Source organism: Octopus bimaculoides, chromosome 24 (assembly GCF_046866305.1).
Source record: "Octopus bimaculoides isolate indiv1 chromosome 24, ASM4686630v1, whole genome shotgun sequence".
Lineage (NCBI taxonomy): Eukaryota > Metazoa > Mollusca > Cephalopoda > Octopoda > Octopodidae > Octopus > Octopus bimaculoides.
Window position 1 is genome coordinate 17,720,862 of NC_142951.1, and position 25,300 is coordinate 17,746,161.

At 36.8% G+C, this 25,300-nt stretch overlaps 1 protein-coding gene across 1 annotated transcript in view; it reads left to right on the top strand.

Moving 5' to 3' along the window:
- The window catches only part of LOC106880721 (DNA-directed RNA polymerase, mitochondrial), a 272,154-nt gene that overhangs the window by 76,487 nt on the left and 170,367 nt on the right, over positions 1 to 25,300 (top strand). Inside the window, exons 8-13 of the mRNA XM_089341545.1 lie at positions 2,097 to 2,271; positions 11,430 to 11,561; positions 12,485 to 12,601; positions 14,091 to 14,132; positions 21,011 to 21,087; positions 21,515 to 21,584. Of these exons, the coding sequence (XP_089197671.1) occupies positions 2,097 to 2,271; positions 11,430 to 11,561; positions 12,485 to 12,601; positions 14,091 to 14,132; positions 21,011 to 21,087; positions 21,515 to 21,584 (613 nt within the window). The remainder of the gene's footprint in view (positions 1 to 2,096; positions 2,272 to 11,429; positions 11,562 to 12,484; positions 12,602 to 14,090; positions 14,133 to 21,010; positions 21,088 to 21,514; positions 21,585 to 25,300) is intronic.

Genomic DNA, 25,300 nt, shown 5'->3' on the forward strand with positions numbered 1-25,300 from the left:
TCCTGAGAATTTTACTTGAAAAGAGGAATAAATTTATCAGTGCATATGTTCCCACCATGACCCATTCTGGTGAGATTAGGAATGAGTTTTACTAAGATGTTGAATCCACACTCTCAGGTGTGTCAGCTTCAGGTAAACTATTTTTGCTTGACAATTTCAATGCCAGTGAAATATGGCAGCGCTGGATAGCCTCTATAGACAGTTACCTCCTTTGAAACCAGTTGTCTCATCCATTGGCCACTGGATGGTGCATGTTGTGGTGTTGCATTGTGGGATAGTTAAATCTATAGCTTTTGGACGGTGCAATCAAAGTGATTAGACATATCCAGCATTTAACACAGTTGTTCAAATGTTTGTGTTCTTTTGGTGTGAAAATCAATCCGTCCAAGTGAGAGTTTGGATCTTCCAGCTTGAAATATTTGGGACACCTCATAGACACATGTTTTTTTTCTTTTTCACTTTGTACACATTTCTCCCACTGTTGCCTCTCTGCAATCTCTGAGTGTTTGTATTCCCTTAACTTTCTGTCCACTGTTCATTATTTCCGACTTTGAGTCTTGCAGGGAAGCCATGTAAACAGTTACCTCCCTTGAAACCAGTTGTCTCATCCATTGGCTGCTGGATAGTGCACGCCATGGTGTTGCATTGTGGGATAGTTAAATCTATAGCTTTTGGACAGCGCAACCAAAGTGATTAGACGTGTTCTCTTCCTGCTGCAATTCCAAGTGATGTAACGGTCAAACATAACCACCTCTTATGCATATGAATACAAACTCACAGAAACTGCCTTTATCTCTTTCTATACAAATACTGTAATTTGCATGCAGTGTCAAGATTAAAATGACTTACGGCCTTATTTGCAAATTCTCATCGTCGTTTTATTCTTGTTTTTGGAGAATGTCTGCCTTCTACGTTTCAGTTTTCTTTGTTAGGAGCAAAAGTTCCCAAACCTTCTATCATTGGTCACCATAGTGTGAGATCATGTAATAGTAATAGCCTCTTCCTTCTCAGGAAATGTTCCAAACACAGTCGCTTTATAGCCCACCCAAACTTATGCTTTCCAGTAAGATGCAGAACATCTTGGATGCATCCTTGCTGTAAACACTGGCATTTTCAGGTATGCATAAGTGTGAAAACCTGTGATCTCAGTAATGTGCTGATAACAAAATCTATGTGTGGAACTGATTGCAGCACTGATCATACACATTTTCGCAGAGTTGAAATTTAGAAGCAAGAGATGCCCTCAAGACAAGCCACCTCCAAGAAAGCTGAGTGTGGAGAATCTCAAATCAGCATTTTAAAATGTCTTTTCCCCACCATCTCAAGAAAACTGGAAAATATATCCTTCAAACTCGATAATATAGAGAACAGCCTGGCATTTTCTAAATAGAACCCTAACCCTAACCCTAACCCCTCTGCTGCTGTGATTCTCAGTCATCCAAGTAGGCAGCACCATTTGACTAATTATGCATCAGTGTACTGACAAGGAAAACATTATTTGCTGTGCTTGTAAGTAATCAGGTAGTCTTTAAAGTCAATATTAATTCATCATCCATCAGAGGAGTCTGTTTTGAAATTTGAGAGGAGGATTTTTGATGTGTGTTAGTGGTTGAAATAAGTTTGTCTCTTTTGTTTATGATTGGAGTTGGATAACCAATAATATGAAGAGTTCACAAAAATTCAATCCATTCATAAATACTGGTACCTAAGTGTTATATCCTTATGGATAAATGAATATACTGCTAAAGTGTAATAACAATATAATCAAAATAAACAGCAGCAACCACACGTAACGTAACAACAATCTTTTAAGAACCAACAATCCAACACACTAACTCCAACTTTGAACTATCAACATACGGACTGTAGAACTAACACAAACCTCACTTACTCAGACTACTTCTATTTATATGTAGTGGTTCAGTCCATTCTCACCAGGGGATGTTGTACTCTTGCACAACACTGAGTATCTTGTTCTATTTTCTACTCCTGGTGTAGACCACTGCATTTTCTAAGTATATATGGAGATCAAGAAATAATAGAGAACTACATTGCATGGAAAATTCTAGGTGCAACAGTTTTTAAAACCAATAAAGAAATGTTTCAATGGATTATTTCATGTTTCTAAATTTGACGTTTCATTGTCTTTTTTACTTTCTATTTCTTTTCTTCCTCAAAAACTTTGGAAACACTTCAGATGAGAATTCTATGACACTCTATCCTTACCTGAAACTGTTCCCTGTCAAAGACTATGTGAACATCATGTTAAGAGTAAGTTATTAATTATTTTTATTGTTATTGTTATTCCTGTTGTAAGGATTGGTTAACTGAATTACTAGAGTGTTTGAAAAATACTGTCCAGGATTTATTCTTGCTCTTAACATTGAGCAAGAATAAATCTCAAAGCAAAAAAAAAAATATCAGAAATAGAAATAGAACAATTAAAAGGAAAAATACATCAGGAAAATGTAGATAGTAGCCACACAACAATGCCAAATAATAATATAAACACTGAGATAGTAAAACACAAAGACAAACGTAACATTCCCAACAAAAACGAAGTAAACAAAAAACAACAAACCCAGACCGTAGGGATGTATAATAATGCAGAAAAAGCACCAATCCAGAACACCACAGACAAACATATGAATGAGAAGGAAGGCGAAACAAATCTAAAACCTGGAAACAGTGAAGGGGAACCTAATGATTATGATACTATAAAAATGAGAATAATCAAAGAACTAAAAACCACAGATCTCAGAATAGACCACAGATTATATCTCCCAAAAATCAAAATAGACAATAAAACAACATCAATAATAAATAGTATAAACCTGGCCGTCACAGAACTAATAACCACAGAAACAAATGGTAATATCACCAAGCTAAATGACATAATGTATGCAGCAGCAACTGTGGCCACAAAAGAAGCAGGATACTCCCTCAAACCCATCCAAACAGGAGTTCCACCACCCAAACAAACCCTGCGGATAAATAATATCCAAAAAAAAAATTTAAAAAAAGAGAAAAGATCTGTAGATTCTTAATGAAGTTAGTAGACAATCAACACTACTAAGTAGCAAGAATAAAACAAAAATACTGTGCAAATACAACATTACAGAAAAAGATTTACCTGAAGTAAAAGAAAAGCTAAAGCAAGATATCCTTGCCAAAGCACAAAGGATCTGCCGGTATGAGAAACGCCAAAGTTTATTTGAACAAAACAAACAGTTCAACTCCAACCCCCAAAAATTCTACCAAGAACTTGACAAAAATAAAATAGACATTACTGCAGCACCAACAGCAGAAGAAGTGGAAGAATTTTGGAAAGAAATATGGTCGGTGAAGCAACAACCTCAGAAAAGGACTATTAAAACAACAAACTTAGCACCTGAGCAACTCTGGACCCCTATAACAACTGAAGAGGTCACCCAGGCACTGCAAAGACTAAGCAACTGGAAGGCACCTGGGCACGACAAGATCCCCAACTTCTGGTTAAAATATCTGACAGGAATACACAAAAAGCTGGCTCAAAACTTTAACGACATACTAGCAGAGCCAGAGACAATGCCTGAATGGTTCACGAAAGGGAAAATTATCCTAATTCCCAAATCCACGGAAATGGCAAAACCACAAAACTACAGACCTATAACCTGTCTCCCTATAATCTACAAAGCCTTTACTGCAATAATATCACAGAGATTGAATAAGCACCTGGAAGATAACCACCTGTTTCCAGAAGAGCAGAAGTGATGCTGCAAGGGCTCATACGGCTGTAAAGATCAATTAATGATCAATAAAGCCATAACTGAAGACAGCCGCAGAAAGAAGAAAGGCTTCAGTATGGCCTGGATCGACTACCGAAAGGCTTTTGACAGTGTTCCCCACACGTGGATCCTCGAAACACTAGCCATAAAGAGGGTAGCACCAATAATTATAAAATACAAAAGATACTCTATGAATAAATGGTAGACAGTGCTACAGCTCCAAACAAAAGAGGGACTTGTGAAAACCAAAGCCATCCCCACTAGAAGAGGAATATTCCAGGGAGATACGCTCTCTCCACTCCTGTTCTGCTTGGTACTGACACCTTTATCTGACATGCTAAACAGAACTGGATGTGGATACAAATGTTACGGCAAAACAATCAGCCGCCTCTTCTATATGGATGACCTAAAACTATACGCTACGAATGATAAACAGCTGGAAACACTACTACAGAGAGTATATGGATTTACCAAAGAGATAGATATGAAATTTGGATTAGAAAAATGTGCCAAAGCAACCCTGAAAATAGGAAAACTAGTTAAGAGTAGCAACATCACACTAGATAAAACCAGACATACAAATATTTAGGAATCAATGAACTAGATAGGATACAGCACACACAAATGAAAGAGATAATAAAGAAAGAATACTATAGACAAGTTAGATCAATACTGAAAACAGAGCTCAATGCTAAAAACAAGATAATAGGTATTAACATTTTAGCCGTCCCAGTAATAAGTTACAGCTACAATATCCTTAACTGGACACTAAATGAACTAACCGAAATAGACAGGAAAACAAGTAAAAATAATGACAGGATCTAGGACGCACCACCCAAAATCTGACATAGAAAGGCTATATATACAACGTATAGAAGGTGGTAGAGGCCTCATACAGCTGGAAAACTATTATAAAATAACCACCATAGGACTGCAAAAATACCTACTTCAGAAGCAAGGAAAGCTAATACAAATAGCCACAAAACACGAGCAAAACAAAAAACTGTTTTCAGTATTTAAGGAAGCTGACAAATACAAACAAGAAATCATACTACCTAACAAATAATAATAAGAAGAAGATAGTAAAACTAATCAGCCAATTAGCTAATCAATCAATCGATTAATCAGTTACTCAATTTAATAATTAATCAATCAATTGGTTGTGTATTGGCATTGCATATTAATGCTTTCATTCGTATATATATATACACACACACACATACACAAGTATACACACACACACATATATATGCATGAGGGTAGTATAAAATAATGTGATTAATGATGCTTCTTAGGTTCAACTTTTCTCTCAAGGTACTTACACTCTGTCTAGTATGCACACTGACATTACACATCCATCGGAGCATACTGGTTTCATTCCTTGCGAGCCTACGCATGTCTTCAGCAGTCATGGCCCATGTTTCACTGCCATGAAGTATGGCTGTCCGTACACATACATCATACAGTCTGCCTTTCACTCTGAGCGAGAGGCCCTTTGTCACCAGCAGAGGTAAGAGCTCTCTGAACTTTGCCCAGGCTATTCTTATTCTAGCAGCTACATTTTCAGCGCACCCTCCCCCACTACTAACTTGGTCACCTAGGTATCAGAAGCTATCAACCACTTCTAGTTTTTCTCCCTGGAATGTGGCAAAAGTTGTTTTCTCCACATTTACAGTGTTTATAGCTCCAGCACATCTGCTGCATACAAAAACTAACTTCCTAGTTAACCTTCGTTTGATATTGCTGCACCTCTTATGTGTCCATAGCTTGCATTGGTTGCATCTTATAGAGTTTCTACCTACACCTTTTCTACAGATCGAGCAGGGCCATCTACCTGAAGGTGTTTGTGATTTTTCTACCTTCCTACTTATTAGGACTTTGGTTTTAGCTAGGTTGATTCTAAGGCCCTTCGATTCTAGTCCTTGCTTCCACACCTTAAACTTCTCTTCTAGTTCTGATAGTGACTCAGCAATTAGTGCAAGGTCATCAGCATAGAGGAGCTCCCAGGGGCATCCTGTCTTGAATTCCTCTGTTATAGCCTGGAGGACTATGATAAATAGGAGGGGGCTGAGGACAGAATCTTGGTGGACCCCTACCTCTACCCAGAGTTCTTCACTGTACTCACCTTACTAACAGCGTCTCTGTACATGGCTCGCACAGCTCTCACTAACCATCTCGGGATTAAGATGGCATAGTTTTTTTACTTGTTTTATTTGTTTCAGTCATGTGACTGCGGCCATGTTGGAGCATTGCCGTTGGTCGAACAAATCGACCACAGAGAATGTTTCTGGTTACTTTTGGGTACCTCCTCGTATATTCACCTTCTCTCCCCATATATGCATCACTTATCTCCCATCTTCAAATGCATATACTCCTAGACTCTCCCTAACCCCTTCAGCCCTCCAACATTTGATTCTTCATAAACTCACGTTTATCCTTGTCTTTACCTATAATTTATAAGCATAATATGCTTGAATATGTATGCCCATGGTTAAACATCGGTAATATACCAGTAGTATAATGGATACTTCTATCCCTTAGATGATTATTTTAACCTCTAACTCAGCTAACCTAACTGCAGACACCCATACATGTACACAGAATTATATATATTGTTATATTTTAAGATAGTCATTAAAAAAATTTTTTTTGTCAAATAAATACACACTATATATTCATTCTCCACTCATTTATTATTATTATTATTTTATCTTATGTTCATTGTCTGGAAATCTTCTGTCACACATCTGTGACCTCTTTAGTGATCCTTTCCATCTATGTGTACCCTCCTACTCTGCCTAGTTCATTTCACATCAGGAATCTTGCAAAACAAATTCATAAATGTGCATGGTTCTTTTCCCTAAAACTATATATATATAAGCAATGTTAAATCTCTGAACGAGGTATTAACAGTAACTGCATGATAAAGTGAAGTATATTTGCCATTTAAATGTGGCTGACCCCTAAGGGTGGATGTTACTGTTGCTTTTAGCCCCAGGAGAACATCTCCTCCAGCTGGCTTATCGACACACATCTGTGTCCTGTCTATTTTTGCCAAGGGAAGTTATCCCTCCCATCTTGGTCTGCGATACGTACGGACCCGAGTTTCAGGGTTATTTCCCTTCTTCAGCGTACGATAATCGCCGACCTTCGATGAGAAGGACAATCCCTTGGCAAAATATAAGTTTTTTTCCAGTGAAGTTATTCACTGATATCGAAAAAGTGAAAACAAGCAATGTTAAATCTCTGAACGAGGTATTAACAGTAACTGCATGATAAAGTGAAGTATATTTGCCATTTAAATGTGGCTGACCCCTAAGGGTGGATGTTACTGTTGCTTTTAGCCCCAGGAGAACATCTCCTCCAGCTGGCTTATCGACACACATCTGTGTCCTGTCTATTTTTGCCAAGGGAAGTTATCCCTCCTATCTTGGTCTGCGATACGTACGGACCCGAGTTTCAGGGTTATTTCCCTTCTTCAGTGTACGATAATCGCCGACCTTCGATGAGAAGGACAATCCCTTGGCAAAATATAAGTCTTTTTCCAGTGAAGTTATTCACTGATATCGAAAAAGTGAAAACAAGCAATGTTAAATCTCTGAACGAGGTATTAACAGTAACTGCACGATAAAGTGAAGTATATTTGGGTCAGCCACATTTAAATGGCAAATATACTTCACTTTATCGTGCAGTTACTGTTAATACCTCGTTCAGAGATTTAACATTGCTTGTTTTCACTTTTTCAATATCAGTGAATAACTTCACTGGAAAAAGACTTATATTTTGCCAAGGGATTGTCCTTCTCATCGAAGGTCGGCGATTATCGTACGCTGAAGAAGGGAAATAACCCTGAAACTCGGGTCCGTACGTATCGCAGACCAAGATGGGAGGGATAACTTCCCTTGTCAAAAATAGACAGGACACAGATGTGTGTCGATAAGCCAGCTGGAGGAGATGTTCTCCTGGGGCTAAAAGCAACAGTAACATCCACCCTTAGGGGTCAGCCACATTTAAATGGCAAATATACTTCACTTTATATATATATATATATATATATATATATATATATATATATATATATAGGGCTATGACCTTTTGACTGCCTTGGAAGTAAGCAAATTCCTGTATTGAAAGTCGATGAACAATTTCATATAAGGAGGGAAAATAATTTTTATTTTAAGTTTTTTTAGAAAAACGTCACCCCTAACTGAAGGAATCTAACATCACTTTTGACCCAAATCATGCCAAATTCTAGGGCTGTGGAGGTTCATAATGCTTACTCAAGTTTTTACCAAACTTGGTGTGCTGACTTAATGCAATGCAGAAGCAGTCTATCTCAAATTTCAAGTTTCAGTACTTTAGGAGTTATAGAGTTTTTAATTTGTTACCACTTAGGCCCTGCTTTAGGAGATATCCTCTTCCTCTCCTTTTTATTTCTGTGACGCTAAAAGCTCTGACTACATTAACTGTTTTTCAGAATAATAGGCTTATCCAACTGGAGTATCTAAAATAATGTCTCATAAGAGGAGTGCTTGTGTCACTCAAAGAAACAAAAAAATCTGGACGAAGAATCTTGTGCAATTTCAAGACTCACATAGGAAAAGAACACCTGTTCCTCTGGAAGAGCATTCTTAGGAAAGCAACTGCAGGATACCAATGAAACTTCAAATTGTTGATTGCTATCTGTTCCTTGGAGGTACCATCAAAAGAGTGAAAGAAATAATAAAGGAAATTTTGAAATAAGTAACTTTTTTATGGCAAAAGAAATTAAGTTTCCCATATTTATCAATTCAAAATGTACAAGCAAAGTAGAAAAAGTGCTGAATACCTACAATAAATATGTAAAAAGGAAAATACAATTTATTGAAAAGAATTTTTGACATCACAAAAGAAATGGCTGTGCAGTGACGATAGAAGGTTATATTATCTTCAAATTGAAAGCAAGGGACAGGTTGGGTATGCAACTGGTAAGGCAGCCAATTCCAAAACTATCCACCCATCCAAAAGCAGAAAAGTATCCTTAATGCCAACTTTAACCAGAGCAACTCCAGTGTCATTGTCAACATTTGAGGCAGAGACTGAAAGTGAATATCAAGAGTCTGAAAAATCAGATGAAGAATCCGTGCAAACAAGGAGGAAGTATAGCAAAACTGGAACTGCAACCAAGTTAGTAATATCTTCCAAGCTATCAACCCTAAAAGCAACAACAGTTTGTCAACAATTATCTCAAGATGGAATCAATGTCGAGACTTCTTCCCAATCTGGTATTTTCAGATCGACTATCAAAGAAACTGTTAAACTGAAAAGGAAAATGGAGAAAACAGTACATTTAGAAAACTGTTCATTGCATGTTGATGGTAAACATATTAATTATCAAGTATACCAAGTGCTAGTTTTAAAGAATGAACAGAGAGAAGTTAAGTCAGAAGCACTCCAATTACCAAAGGGAAAAACCGATACTATTGTGAAAGGAATAACAGCTGATTTAGATGAATTCAATTTATGGAACTGTGTAAAGATGATTGTTGCTGATACAATGAGTGTGAATATTGGGAAAAGAAATGGCATTGTCATTCAGTTGCAAAGACTTTGCTCAATAAGGTTTGAAAGAACTGCAATTTATTGGTTGTCAGTATTATATCCTTGATAGAGTTCTTCATGTTGTAATGGATAACAAACTTCGAGAAAAAAGTCATCTCCCAATATTGAATATGCATTCATCCCAGAGCTTCTAAGTAATTACAAGAAACTCCTGGCTAATTTCAACAATGGTGAAAAAAATTTTACTGAATCAGCAGGATGGTGAGATGACATAAAATTTCTATTTCATTTGACCAGTGTTTTACGTTTCTTTGAAGAAATTGGAAAATTTCCTACTGTAAAGTTTCAAAAAATACCCAACTTAAGTAATACAAGAGAGAATTCTCGAGCAATACTAGCTTTTTTGGCATTTATTCTTTTACCAGAGAAAAGAGTTTTGCTTCTCAATGTTTGTTGATTCATCATTTACAGCTAGGCAAATTTTTGGTTTACTGACCAAATGTTTAATGCACATGATTATCAGAAGTTATGTGAGAGTCTGCAAGTTCATAGAAAAGCATTGAACTCTGTAAAAAACTTTTGAAGTTGAGAACCATCAAAATTCCCAGAAGAAATTAGAGTGCAGAATGAGCAATCAGGTGCCTTCAAGATCTTTATGATGTTTGTAAAAAGGAGAAACTTCAGCTTCGATTTATTTTATCTAACAAATCATATTAATTCTTTGTTATGTTTAAAATTTACTAACATCCAGCACCCTTTTTCCTATATATTTAAAACTGGAATTAATCCTATAAAGTAAAAAAATATGTATTGTTTTTAATTTTGTATGGTATCGAATGCTTGTAGTGGCCTCTGTCTTAAAATAGCTGTTTTGAACCTTTGCATAGTGCAATTTCAATTTAGTAATTTTAAAAATGTATAAATACACTTTTATTTCACATCTCTCTTGCTTTTACAAAGATTTAGGTAGTGAAAATACTGAAGTGTGAATCTAGTGCCATCTAATGATTATACTTTTGTGGTAATAGGTCGGATAGTGAGATATATACTATATCTCTACTTACAATGTTTCCGATCGTAAGTTATAACAAATATTATAGTTTCTTAATTAAAAGCTATAATGATAATCTCGTTACTTATAACTTAATTATAAGTATTTATCACTAAGCATAACTCTTAGTTTAGGCTGCGTAAATGTTATGATGTATACATACCAAGACGCTGAATGTGCGTTCATACGTACATGTATGTTGAAGATACAGATTATATTTTTTTGACTGTTACACTTAAAAAAAATACTGTTTCATTAATATACAGAAATAAATTCAACAAGTTGAAAAAAATGAGAAGTAAAAGGAATTAAATTTCTACATTAATTTATTATGTACATTTTTGGCATTTATAGTACATTTAGAAATAAAGTCATTTCGTCGTAGAGAATTACGACTTAGATTTATACTAACTAATCTTTCATTCTAGCTATAAGGGTTCACAACAATTAAATATTGTCGGATTTGAGTATTGAACACGGCATAAATATTAGGCGATACTCAAGAGGGTGAGTGCCGTGGATTTTAGTAGCAACCCAACGATCACTGGAGAGTTTGCCGAAAATTAGGGTTTTTATAACTACTTCCTAGAACCGTACCCCATGAAAAACTTCTTCAACGAAGTTCAGAATTCGTATATGGGCAGTAATTTTTAACCAATGAGAAATCAATAATTTCTCATGTTCGGGCAAACGAACTTACGTTCTCTCTCCGCCTCTTATGAGTTTGTTACACTTTTAAAAGTCCATAACTCCGAAACTACTTCAACTAGAAAGGTGAAATTTCAGATATACTATTTCTGCATTGCATTGAGTCAGCACACCAAGTTTGGTAAACACTTGAGCAGATGTCATGAACCCTGCTAGAATTTTGCATGATTTGGACCAGAAGTGGTGATCGATTTCTTAAGTTGGGGGTAACATTTTTTCAAATGAAGCAAAATAAATGTTAGTTTCCTGACTTTTATGAAATTATTCATTGAATTACAGTATAGGGTTATTAGGTTGTGAAAAAGTCATAACCATAGTATATATATATATATTTCCATATAATGTGATGTTTATTTCTGCAGGAAGCTCAGCGTTTGGCTAGTGATTCAGAAGCATTCAGCCCTAGCCTCAATTTCCTCTGGTTACGTATGGGCAACAAAGTTTACTATCGCTTTCTTATTGAAGATAAAATCAACTCTTTAGTTTCCAAAAAGGTAAAACCTATTTATTTCCACATATTTTTCATTTTCTTACTTTTTATGCTTTTTTCTTTTCTTTTTTTTTTTTCTGTTCCATCTCCAGTATTAGTGATACATTCAAATTTTCCATGCTGCATGAAGCTGCTTCAGCACTCCCTCTGTAGGGCTCAGCATCCTGAGATCATCCCTCACTACTCCTGTGCCCATGTCTTCTTTACCTTTTTTCTGTTCAACAAATTATAACAGGTGTGGTTGTGTGATTAAGAAGCTTGATTCTCAATTATATCGTCTTGAGATTTGTCCCACTGCACAACACCTTGGCTGACCAAAATCTTGTGAGTGGATTTGGTAGATGGAAACTGAAAGAAGCCTGTCACATGTATATATATGTATGCATGCTTGTGTGAAACTTTTGTCCAGATAGTGGTTGTAAATGAGCATCATTGTCATACAAGTGATGTTGTTTGCTTCTAGGCTTTCATAAAAAACATGTCTGGTCATGGAAATATTACCTTGCTTGGAAACAGGTGAGGAATGTGGACAGGGAGGACATCTAGTTGTAGAAAATCTACATCAACAAATCTTGTCTCTGTCCTGCAAGAATGGAAAAGTGGATGTTAAATGATGATGATATAACTAAAGATATGTTAATGTTTAGCCAAAGCAATACATGTCACATTTAGGTGGAAAGCTGACAGAATTGTTAGTATGCTGGGTGAAATGCTTAGTGGCATTTTGTTTCTCTTTACATTCTGCATTCAAATTCTGCCAAAGTTGACTTAGCATTTCATTCTTCTAGGCTCAATAAAATAAGTACCAGTTGAAAGCTGGGTCAATGTAATTGACTTACCTCCTCCCCTGAGCTTGCTGGCTTTGTGCCAAAATTTGAAACCAATGTATGTCACACTTATATATTTCTTTTTTTATTTTTACTGCAGACTGTCCACTTATACAATGAGTATATTGAAAAATACAATGAAAAACAACCAGAATTGGTCAATCATCGACTTATTTGGTTGAACCTGATGAAGAAACACTGTGATGGGCCATCTTTGGTAAATTGTCTTGCTTTGATACTTTTACATAATTTCCTCCGTTATGTTTTACATAGCATTGTAAAATGTGTTCCTCAAGTCAGTGAGGTCAATTGACCTCCGAGAAGTAGCAACCAAATCTCTTTTAAATCAAACTTTCTAACTTTGAGATAACAGACATATGTAATATCCACCCTTCTGCAGAATGCATTTTGCATCTCCTACAACTTCAGATTCAGTAGGCCAATTAACTTACTGGATCCACTGAACTTACATAAAATACTTGAATATTCTACCATTGTTTATGTGAATTCAAACTTATATGCTTCTTTGCTACTGTGGGTATGTGCATGGGCAGAATAGAAGAGTAGTAGTAGCAACTTAAGAAGTTTAGTTACCATATGGTATAATAGTAAGGAGGGAATTTGAGTATGAGTGTATTGATGTTTAGGACTAGCATTGTATGCACGGGTGTGAATAGGTAACTATGCAATTGATGGTGGGCATATACAAATGAAAAGTTGTGAGGGGAGCAGGTACACTGTGAGTTGCTCACTACAGACTATGGAAATTTTTACACACACCTGGTTTGTCTGTCTTCTTAAGAGTTGGTTATTTGAAGCCTTCATTATAAACTTGTCACAGGAAATGAGCAATAACACCCTTTACCTCTGATGTATGACAGTGGCTGTAAGTACTTTACTTGAAATTCTTATTATTATTGTCATTGTTGTTATTGTTGTGATTGGTATTGTTGCTGTTGTTACCCTTGCCATTGCATCCACATTGCTTCAGAGTTATCTCTTTCCATCCTCTCTTCTCTCTTGTGTTTATATGTAAACAATTGAGTGTGTATGAGCATATGTAAGAGAGAGCATGACCTCCACTATTCAGACCAACCTTTCAATTTTCTATTTACTCAATCCTGCTACTTTGCACTCTGTCACTTTGTATTCCATTACTCCAGTAGTGTTGTAGGTAATTTGCATAATGGGGATATACATTGAGCAAACTTTATCTTTTTTTACCAAAAACATTGATGAGGCACTGCAGGTGATTGAACCCAGATGTACAAGTGAGAGGAAATGAAAACACAGAGTTCCTGAAAATAGATGCCAAGAGCAAAAATATTAAATTGTACAAAAAAAAAAACCTCAGAAAAGGGAGGTGGGGTGAATAAAAAAAAATATTGCTAAATAAAATGTCACTTCTTAAGAAAAACTTAAAAAGGGAGATGTAGGGAATTAATAATAATGGTACAGACAGTATGTGTTAGACTGTGTTGAGAGTTGTGTCTGGCAGAGCTAATAGTGATGCTGCGATTACCAAAGTGGGTCTATTAATTTACCAACATGTAAAGGATACAACAGTTACAAGTTACAACGGGTTCACAATGTGGACATGTCATTTTCTCTATCAAATTAATACTTATTTATGTTTTCTATTTTTATTTTCATCTTCTCTTATTTATAACTTATCATTTTTTTCATTTATTAATTTGTTCTTGCAGGATGTTCCTCTCAAAACATGGCCTCTTCATGTAATTAAAGGAGTAAGTAGTATACCTCAATAAAGGGTGACTTTGAGGAAAGTATGAATGTTACAACACCCTTTCTTTGTCTTTAACTCTAAGTTTCAGCATTATTGTTTTCATTGTCATAATCCATGTTAACATTATCATCATCATCTTCATCTTTATTGTTATTTTCATAATTATCATTATTACTAGCAGTATCTGTGGAATTTATTTAGATAGTTGGAAGTTTATATAGAACCATAAAAATTAGTGTTTCTTTTGAAATTGTATATTCTGCATTAATTTAATTTTAAAAAACCTTTCAGTTCTGGATAAGGTTGTAATTGATGGAGCATGACTTTCTCATTCTCTCAAGAGTTGAAAGGTTCATTTATAAATCTAAGAGTTTCACAATGATTACAGAGGATATTCATGTCACCAATGATGTAACTTTCAATCATATGTTTACAAATTTTTTGACATTCTCATTTTCATTTTCTATTTTATCAGACATTCTCTTGTCTGTTGTAAATGCTCACTATATTCTCTTTGTTCATATTTTCCCTTTTACGCTGCAGTCCTCATGCTTCTTCTAGTGATTCACTTCTCTGCTTCTCTTTACATTGTTGCCTATGCCCTCTCATTCTTTCTTTTGTTTAGCTTACATTATCATTCATATTTTAAAAACAAATATCAATTTTCAAGTGAGCAGACGATAAATAATTGCACTTACTACTTCTTTTTCACTATTCACTCATCTCCACCACCACCACCACCACCACCACAGTTTTTAGTAACAAAGCTCAGTCAAAGTTGTTTGCCAACCAAGACTATTTTGCTAAGTTATTTTGCTTTCATTGAAAAATCTATTTTCTATTTATAAGTTTATTATTACAGAAATTTTTTTTTTTTTATTCTCAAACACGTGATAATGCTAATAAATAGCGTGATCAGGATAAATTATCCATACATTGCAGAAAAATACGTTACAGGCCAGCCATGAGACTCGAACTTACATCCCTGTGATTACGCGTCAAGTGCTTTACCATTAAGCTAAACTGCCCAGTAACTAATTCTTCTGCAATTTTAGAACTTATAAATTTAGCTTCATACAACGCTAACGTTAAATTCAACTTACGATGAAAGTAAACAAACAAAGTTTATTTTAGAAGCATTGAGATGTATTGAAAGATACAGAAATTATTATTTTTTATTCTCAAACGCATGATAATGCTAATAAATATTGTGTTTGTCTACTTTCATCATAAGTTGAATTTTACGTGAGCGTCTTATGAAACTAAATTTATAAGTTCTAAAATTGCTGAAGAATTCGTTACTGGGTAGTTTAGCTTAATGGTAAAGCACTCGACACATAATCACAGGGATGTGAGTTCGAGTTTCATGACTGGCCGGTAACGTATTTTTCTGCAATGTATGGATAATTTATCCTGATCACGTTATTTATTAGCATTATCACGCATTTGAGAATAAAAAAAAAAATTATTTCTGTATCTTTCAATACATCTCAGTGCTTCTAAAACAAACTTTGTTTACTTTCATCGTTTTATTATTATATCTAATATATGCTTTCTTTCCATTGTCCACCCACTGATGTAATTGTCAATATAGATAGATAGCTAAATAGATTGACAGATAGAAAATATCAAAAATTGAATGTTAAAATGTTATTCTTTTGTCAGTCACAATGATATATGATGTTTAAAATTTCCCCCTGCTGAACACTTCATATTTCACTCTCTTTTTTTTCTTTACCTCTAACTTCAACAAACATGTAATTCTCCTCTTCACATTGTTATCATTTCTCTCTCTCTCTCTTTCTATTCATTTTTCGCTTCCATTAACTCTCTTCCTCTTTTACTCTTGCTCTTCACCTCTCCCTTCAACTAACTATATGGCTACATAATGTATTTGGCCTTAGTGTATTAATATATAGATTCTTGTCTTTGTTATCATTATCAGTGTCATCACCATCATCTCCACTGTTATCATCACTATCATCAGCAGTAGTAATTTATATATTTCACATCAAATGTTTTGATCAGGTTGGTGGAGAGAGTGGTACTAGTAATAAACTGAGGTTAAGTTAATTGATTTTTACAAAAATAATTTTTTTACATACATGACACAAGACAAGAGATCATCCTCCTCATTATCATCACCTCCTTCATCAAAGAGGTGTAGATATGACAATGTGTGTTACATTAATTCACTTAGCTAACTACCTCTGTGTGTGCTTCATTTGTTTGTAAAATTTGTGTGGTGTATTCTATTTCTTCTTGACCTGTGTGTTCTTGGTCTGCTTGATGTTTTTACTTTAGGTCTACTTAACATTGTTGCACACTTCCACTCCAGATTCTGCCCACTGTGATGCTTCAGTTTGTAATCATGACTATGCTTGTGCTCTCTGCAACTAACCACCACTTTTTTTACTTGAGCTGAGTTGACTAACCAAGGGCTACACAACTCAATTAAAGTATTACAGTGCACTGTGTATGGTCTTGAATAGTTGCATGCTGAATATATTTGAAATATTGAATCTGTGGATTGTACTTGTTCTATGGGTCTCTTTTGTTAGAAATGACCTGAATCTACACATAGGTGTAGGTTTGTGGTTAAATAATTTGCTTCACAAACTCATGAATCTGAGTTTAGTCTCATTGTGTGGTACCTTGGACAAGTATCATCTATTACAGTGTATTTTTATTAGGTCTTCCTAGGCCCTTGTGAATGAAATTGTGTTGACCAGTGGTTCTTAATAGAGGTTCATATGACCCTAGGGGGTCCATTTAAAATTTTGTGGGGTTCACACTAGCAAAATAGTAAATTGGCGATCCACAGTAGTATTTTAAGGGTCCATGAAAAGTTTTGATTTATATGTATGTATTGCAAGAAATGACTAACATTTTACATAGTTCAACTTGTACAACTGAGTGTGTGAATAGCAAAATACAAATTTTGAAAGAAGTATCTATAAAATTAACTTTTAAACATCAAATGGCTATGGAGATCCACCAGAATAAAATGATAAACAAAGGGGTCCATAGATAAAAAATGGTTGAGAACCTCTGGTGTAGGCAAAGACTATGCCAAAGTTCACCAGATGGACTACCTGTTATTGGGGTGATGAACTTAATCCATCACTTAATTCAATTCACCTGTCTCTTGGATATGCCTTTAGTAGAGCTCAATCTGATGTTAGCATAGAGATCAGATCTTTGATTTGTTAATATCAAGATTTTCCCCTTATTGGAAACATTCTTGTAAATCCTGCAAAAATGTTATGGACACTGCATTTCCTCTTCTGACTAAGACATAAAATGACAAATAATAACAGCAACAATAATAATATTGGCAGCAGTTTTGAGAGTGAAAGGCAAGTATTTGACTGGTACTTTATTTAATAGACCTTAAAAATTATGAAAAGCAAATTGGCCATGGCATGGTTTGAGCTCAGAACTTCAAAAGCCATTTTGTCTGGCACTCTAACAATTCTGCCATCTTTCTGCCATAAGCACTAATTTTAGCACAGTTAGTAATTTTGAGGGGAAGAGAATTGATCAATTAGATTGACCCCGAGTATTTGATCGGTATTTATTAAAATAAGTACCCCAAAACGATGAAAGGCAAAGTTGACTGTAATGTGATTTGAATTTAGAATGTAGTGGGTCGGATCTAATGCCAAAAATATTTTTCTAATGCTCTAGCAATTCTGCTATATTGTTGTTTCTAATTTTGGTACCAGGCTAATAACTTCTGGAGAGTGGGTTAGTTGATTTCATCAAACCCAGTACTTGGCTGGTACTTTGTTATCAACCCTGAAAGGATGAAAAGCAAAATCAACTTTGATCGAATTTGAATTCAGAATGTAAAAAACTAGAAGAAATGATGTCTAACATGGTAAAGGTCCTGCCAGTTTGACAATAATAACAACAAGAGCACTCAGAGAGCACAAACCTCTGCCAAGGAAACACCAATGTCCTCTCAATGATTAGCCAGAGATGATTTTTAAAACAAGAATATCTGAAATAAACTCACAAATGAGAATGCTAAAAATGAACCTGACCATTCTCAAAAATTAAGTAAAAAACATGGAAAAATAATCCAGAATCCTTGTCTGGTACTTGATTGATCCCAATGGTAGTCATGGAATGTGAAGGTGGGTGTGTGGGCCGTGTTTGTAATGCTGTGTGTGTGTCATCTGCAGTGGGAACAGGGACAGTCTTCTCTATGAAGGTTTTTTTTAGTCTATTCACTGATATAGTGTCTTTATGACCATTAAGGTCTATAATGAAAAATTTATCCATGTGTGAAAGAAAATGGAAAGGACTTGCATACAGTGCTGTTAACGGAAGTTTAACAACATTGTTGCGCACAAAAACGTGAGTCCAAGAAGTAAAGCTTCCTTGAAGACAGAGCTAGAAATGCAATTGTCAAGTAGGTAAGAGGTTTCCACGGGCCCATACCTCCCACACCCTCAGGATTGGCACTCTCAACGTCGGCACACTGAAAGGTAGGTCTGGTGAGATTGTTGAGATGCTTGAAAGGAGATGTGTCGATATCTGCTGCCTCCAAGAAGTAAGGTGGAGAGGAGGTTCCTCACAGGTACAAGATTTTCTGGGCAGGGAACACAGACGGGGTCGGGAGCGTGGGTATACTTCTTGCAGAGAAATGGGTGGATAAGATAATCGAGGTAGCTAGAGTATGCGATAGAATACTTAAGATTAGATTAGTCCTTCACCATGGGTTAGCAACCATTATCTCGGCCTATGCCCCTCAGCCCGGGCTACCCGACGGACAGAAAGACCGATTTTATGACACTCTCTTACAGATTACCTCGTCGACAAATGACAGGGGCCTACTCTTTGTGGCTGGTGACTTCGATGATCATGTTGGACAACATTCAGGGGGCTTCCATGGCGTACATGGAGGCTATGGTTTTGGTTCCCGCAATGAGGAGGGAACCAGGCTGCTGGAATTCTGTGATGCACATGACCCTATAGTCTGCAATACTAACTTCAGGAAACCTGCCAGTCACCTAGTCACCTACCGTTCTGGCAGACACACTAGCCAAATTGACAACATCCTCGCCAGGAACAGGGAAAGATGGCTGCTTATAAATGCCAAAACCTTCCCAGGCGAAGAATGTACTCCACAACATAGACTAGTAGTTAGTGACTTCAGGATTAGGGTCAAGTGGTTGCCCAGGAGACGACCAGCTTGGAGGAGAAGGGTCTGGAAGCTCAAAGATCCTGCGAATGGACAGAGATTTAGAGACTTATTACTCGAAGCCTTTGACGAAATAGAGGGGGATATAGCTTCACACGATGTAGAAGACAACTGGAGGTTTCTACGGGACAACCTGCTGAGGGCCACTGACCAGATCTGTGGATGGTGCAAAGTCCCCACTCGACCCAAAATAACGTGGTGGTGGAACAATGTTGTTGACAGGGCTATTAGACAAAAGAAACAGGCTTGGAAGGACTGGAACAACAGTGGTAGCAGGGAAATGTATCAGACTGCCAGAAGGGAAGCTAGGTGACAGGTTTATTTAGCCAGAGGGGAAGCAGATAAGAAAAAATTTGCCAATGTTCTGTGCTGTGAGGATGAAAGACTTGAGGTATTTCGTGTTGCAAGACAGTGTGTGAGAGAGAATCGTGATGTCGTAGGAGAGAAATGTGTTCGCATGGATGATGGTACACTTGCACTAAACGAGGCTGCAAAGAAAGAGGTTTAAAGACGCCACTACGAAAGATTACTCAATAAAGAGACTGAATGGGAGAAAGAGAGTCTGCCGAATGTTGACCCAACAGAGGGACCAGCTATCCGAGTTAACAGTACCATGGTCGATAAAGCAATTAAGAGTATGAAGACAGGGAAAGCCCTTGGCCCATCAGGAATCACTGCAGAGATGCTCAAAATATCTGGCAGTGTTGGCTATAGCCTAGTCACCGGTATTGTTAACCAGGTGATACACGAAGGAGTCATACCCAATGACTGGTGTAGCAGCACCATAGTCAACTGCTACAAAGGCAAAGGTGACTCTTTAGATACAAATAATTACAGAGGTATCAAGTTGTTAGATTAGGTAATGAAAATCATGGAGAGGGTCATAGGCCAACTAATTAGGGAGCGAGTCAGTTTAGATGAGATGCAGTTTGGGTTCGTGCCAGGGAAAAGCACCACCGATGCTATATTTCTGGTAAGACAGCTGCAGGAGAAATACGTAGCCAAGGATAAACCTCTGTACCTGGCTTTCGTTGACATGGAGAAAGCCTTTGACAGGGTCCCCCGATCCCTCATCTGGTGGTCAATGAGGAAACTAGGGATAGAAGAGCACTGGACTGGCTCCTGTGCAGGTGGCACGTAAAATACACCATTTTGAGTGTGGCCGTCGCCAGTACTGCCTGACTGGCCCTTGTGCCGGTGGCACGTAAAAGCACCCACTACACTCTCGGAGTGGTTGGCATTAGGAAGGGCATCCAGCTGTAGAAACTCTGCCAAATCAGATTGGAGCCTGGTGTACCCATCTGGTTCTCCCGTCCTCAGTCAAATTGTCCAACCCATGCTAGCATGGAAAGCGGACGTTTAAACGATGATGATGATGAAAGTATTCTCTTTAAGATAAGGTAGTGATGATCAAGAAAATACATGATAGTGGAAGTTTTGCTTTTGAATCTACCATTTATTCCATTTACGAAGCGTGTGGAAATGATTCATTTATCACTGATACATATAGCACTGTTTTACAGACAAACTTATGTAATGAACAATGCTAGATGTTTTATGAAAACCACTATGATGTCTTGGTTTTCTGTTAAACTATTTCTCTCCTTTGTTATGTCAGCTCATTTTTTAAATTTTACCTTCGTTTGATGTTAGTTTTTGTCTTTCAGGTTGGAAGGATTCTGTTTGACATAATTCTATATGACTTACATATTGAGCTGAACCAAGACAAAGACAAAAGTAACAGGTATGTTGCACTTAGTTGTTTTTATTGTATTTACTGTGGAAGCCACTTATTGCAATCACTCCAGGATAAAACCTTTTTAGTACAATAACCAACTAGTAACCAGAGATTAGGACCAATTAATTTTTATGGCCAATAATTAGTTAATAACATTAAACAAATAAAAAATTTTGAGATCAACTGATTTTGATAAGAATAACCAACCAACAACATTAAACAAATAGCAAGTTTGAGATCAACTAATTATCATGATAATAACTGATTGATAATATCTATGATTGTAATAAACAGCTTTCATTGTATATGGAAATATGTTGGTGGGTGACATAATGTTGTGTAACTGATAAGATCCCAGTGAACAGTTTACAGACCATCTATCTCTCTTTCTCTCTCTCATACACACACTCACATATCATTTGTATTTTTCCAGTCAAAAACACATCCCAGCCTTTTACACAGTTTATCGGAATTACAGCTTCATTACAAAGGAAGAAGTTAAGGTTTGTTGTTGTTTTGTTGCTCCAAGTTATCTCTTATCCTGTAGGCTTATGGCAGACAATAGATAGTTAGGGGCAAATAACTGGGTATTGTCTTTAGATTCATTATCCTATATATACCTTGTATCTGCCCAGTTCAGGTCCATGCTATTCACCTGAACATGTCATGATTTACATGTATGTATATATATAGATGATGATGATATATGTATATGTACTGCTCTCTCTCTCTCTTTATATCTATATATATATATATATACATCATCATCATCATTGTTGTTTTAATGTTCACTTTTCCATGTTTGCATGGGTCAAACAATTTATTGTTTCTAAGCAAGGTAATATTTCTCCATGACCAGACATGTTTTGTAGAATATTGAAAATGAATGACCATGCTTGTTTGACAGGAAGACTTATTTACGACTATCTTGTGATGTCAAAACAAGGAAACACACACAAACCCATACTCACACAAATACACACACACGCATGCACGCTGGTGTTTGGGCTAAATTTGACAGAAAAGAAAACAATATCCCATTAAAAAATACTTTGTGAAAAAATCAAACAATATCAACTAGATTATGGCTGGCAGATAACAGTAGCAGTCATAAGCTTCCACCACAGCCTCAAGATGGCTTTGGAGCCTGGCACATGCATTCCTCACTGAGTCCCTGGGAAGATCTTTGAACACCTTATTGATCTTGGTATTGCAGGCAGAGCAGTTGGTATCTTTCTTAGTTGCACCCCAACATTTTAACACCCCACACGTAGTAATCCATGGGATTTCAATCAGGGGAATTAGGAGGCCAGAAATTGGGGCTGGTGAATTGCCATTTTATTTGGGAAAACATTTACATTTATATATATATATATATATATATATATATATATATATATATATATACTTTTTGACTGTGGCCATGCTGGAGCACCATCTCTTCTAGCAAATCAACCCCAGGACTTATTCCTTGTAAGCCTAGTACTTATTCTATCGGTCTCTTATGCCGAGCCGTCAAGTTACGGGGACGTAAACACACCAGCATCAGTTGTCAAGTGATGTTGGGGGGACAAAGACAGACACACAAACATATACACACACACACATACATATATACGATGGGCTTCTTTCAGTTTCCGTCTACCAAATCCACTCACAAGGCTTTGGTCGGCCCGAGGCTATAGTAGAAGACACTTGCCCAAGGTGCCACGCAGTGGGACTGAACCTGGAACCATGTGGTTGGTAAGCAAGCTACTTACCACACACCCACTCCTGCGCCTGATATATATATATATATCTATATATATATATATATATATATATATATATATATATATATATATATATATATATATATATATATATATATATATATATATATACACACCCATAGAAAAGCAATAATCAACGAGAAAGCATACATGTATGTAGGAAAGGAAGTCCATAACATAATTGCTTAATACTTTGTCATTCAAGTTTCTTATTACTGCTCTATACTTGACTGCTACTTCATTATGAAGCATATGTATATTGAGTTCTAAGACCAAGTTATTAGTATCACAATGCCTAAGCGAAATACTAATGTGCATATGTATGTATATATATATATATATATATATATATATATATATATATATATGTATATGTATATATATATGTGTGTGTGCGTGTGTGTGTACTGATATCACTCCTCTACTCGTGTGAAACATGGACTCTGTACAAACGTCAGGTAAGGGTCCTTGAACGCTTTTATCAGAGATGTCTCAGGCACATTCTCAATGTTGGCTGGACCTCAAAGATTCCGGACACACAGATCCTGAGGACAGCTGATATCTTGAGTATTGAGGCAATGGTGTACAAGCACCGGTTACATTGGACTGGACACCTTATTAGAATAAAGGATAGCAGGATTCCTAAGCAGATACTCCATGGAGAACTTGTGAATGGAAGGAGACTCTGCAGAAACCAAGGCTGTGCTTTAAGGACTGTGTCAAGTCCTCATTAAAGGCCTGTGATATGCAGGACACTGACTGGTAGAACAATGCCTGTCGTTGCCACAGATGGAGGAAGCAGGTTAAGGAGGAGATCAACACTTTTGAGAGAGCACATATCCAGCATGAAGAACTTAAGCGAGCTGCGCGAAAGTGCACGGCTCGTATAGTGAATGGGGAAAGCTTAATCTGCAATGTTTGCAGTCGTGTATGCTTATCAAGAGCAGGGCTCATTAGCCACCAACGGAGCCGTAAATGCAAAATGTAAGTTGGTACTGGAGCGCAGAATGTTCCTGAAGGTTGGCAATGGTCTTCCTCGGTCACGAGTGGACGGCCATCATATATATATATATATATATGCAAATCATAAATGACAGAAATATTTTGATGAACTTTTATTTAAAAATAATAAAAATCCTAATATCACAACACTGACATTAAACATCCTGCGGAGCATACTGGCTTCATTCCTTTCGAGCTTACGCATGTCCTCAGCAGTCACAGCCCATATTTCACTGCCATGTAGCATGGCTGTTCGTACACATGCGTCATACAGTCTGCCTTTTACTCTGAGTGAGAGTCCCTTTGTCGCCAGCAGAGATAAGAGCTCTCTGAACTTTGCCCAGGCTATTCTTATTCTAGCAGCTACACTTTCAGTGCACCCTCCCCCACTACTAACTTGGTCACCCAGATAGCGGAAGCTATCAACTACCTCTAGTTTTTCTCCCTGGAATGAGACAGAAGTTGTTTCCTGTTTGTTTACAGTGTTTATTGCACTTGAACATCTGCCACATACAAAAACTAACTTCCTAGTTAACCTGCCTTTGATATTGCTACTAACTTCCTAGTTAACCTGCCTTTGACTAACTTCCTAGTTAACCTGCCTTTGTCTATATATATATACATGAGTGAAGGCACATGGTTCAGTGGTTAGAGCGTCGAGCTTATGATTGTGTGGTTGTGAATTCGAATCCTGGACCGGGCTGTATGTTGTGTTCTTGAGCAAGACACTTTATTTCACGTTGCTCCAGTTCACTCAGCTGTAGAAATGAGTTGCGACGTCACAGGTGCCAAGCCATATCGGCCTATGCCTTTCCCTTGGATAACACTGGTGGCGTGGAGAGGGGAGGCTGGTATGCATGGGCAACTGCTAGTCTTCCATAAACAACCTTGCCCGGACAAGGTGCAATCCCATGGTCAGTCATGACCGAAGGGGTCTCAGTATATATATATATGAGAGACATTGGTATCTAGAAAACCCAAAGAGTGGCAGGAAACGCTAAATAAGTGCTATGGACAGACCATAGTTAAACTCTTGGTTTGATAATGACACAAGTGAGGAGTCTAATGTGGGTCTTGTATTTAGCATGCATATATATATTAGACAAAATGAGATAACAAAGTCAAAGCTGTGAGGAGTTTTCAGGACATTTACAACATTATAAATGTTAAATGATGACAATGATGATGATAATGATCACACACACACACACTAACACACACCATCCACGATAGTCCTGGAGATACTCAAAATATGAGGTGAAACAGGATAAATGATTACCACCTGAGTAGTTAATCAAGTTACATAGGAAGGTGATATTCTCAATGACTGGCATAGAAGTGTCATTGTAAATTTCTACAAAGGAAATTTAGTGGAATCAAATTGTTGGATCTGGTTGTGAAGGTCATGGAGAGGGAGCCATAGCACAGTTGATTTCTAACAGAGT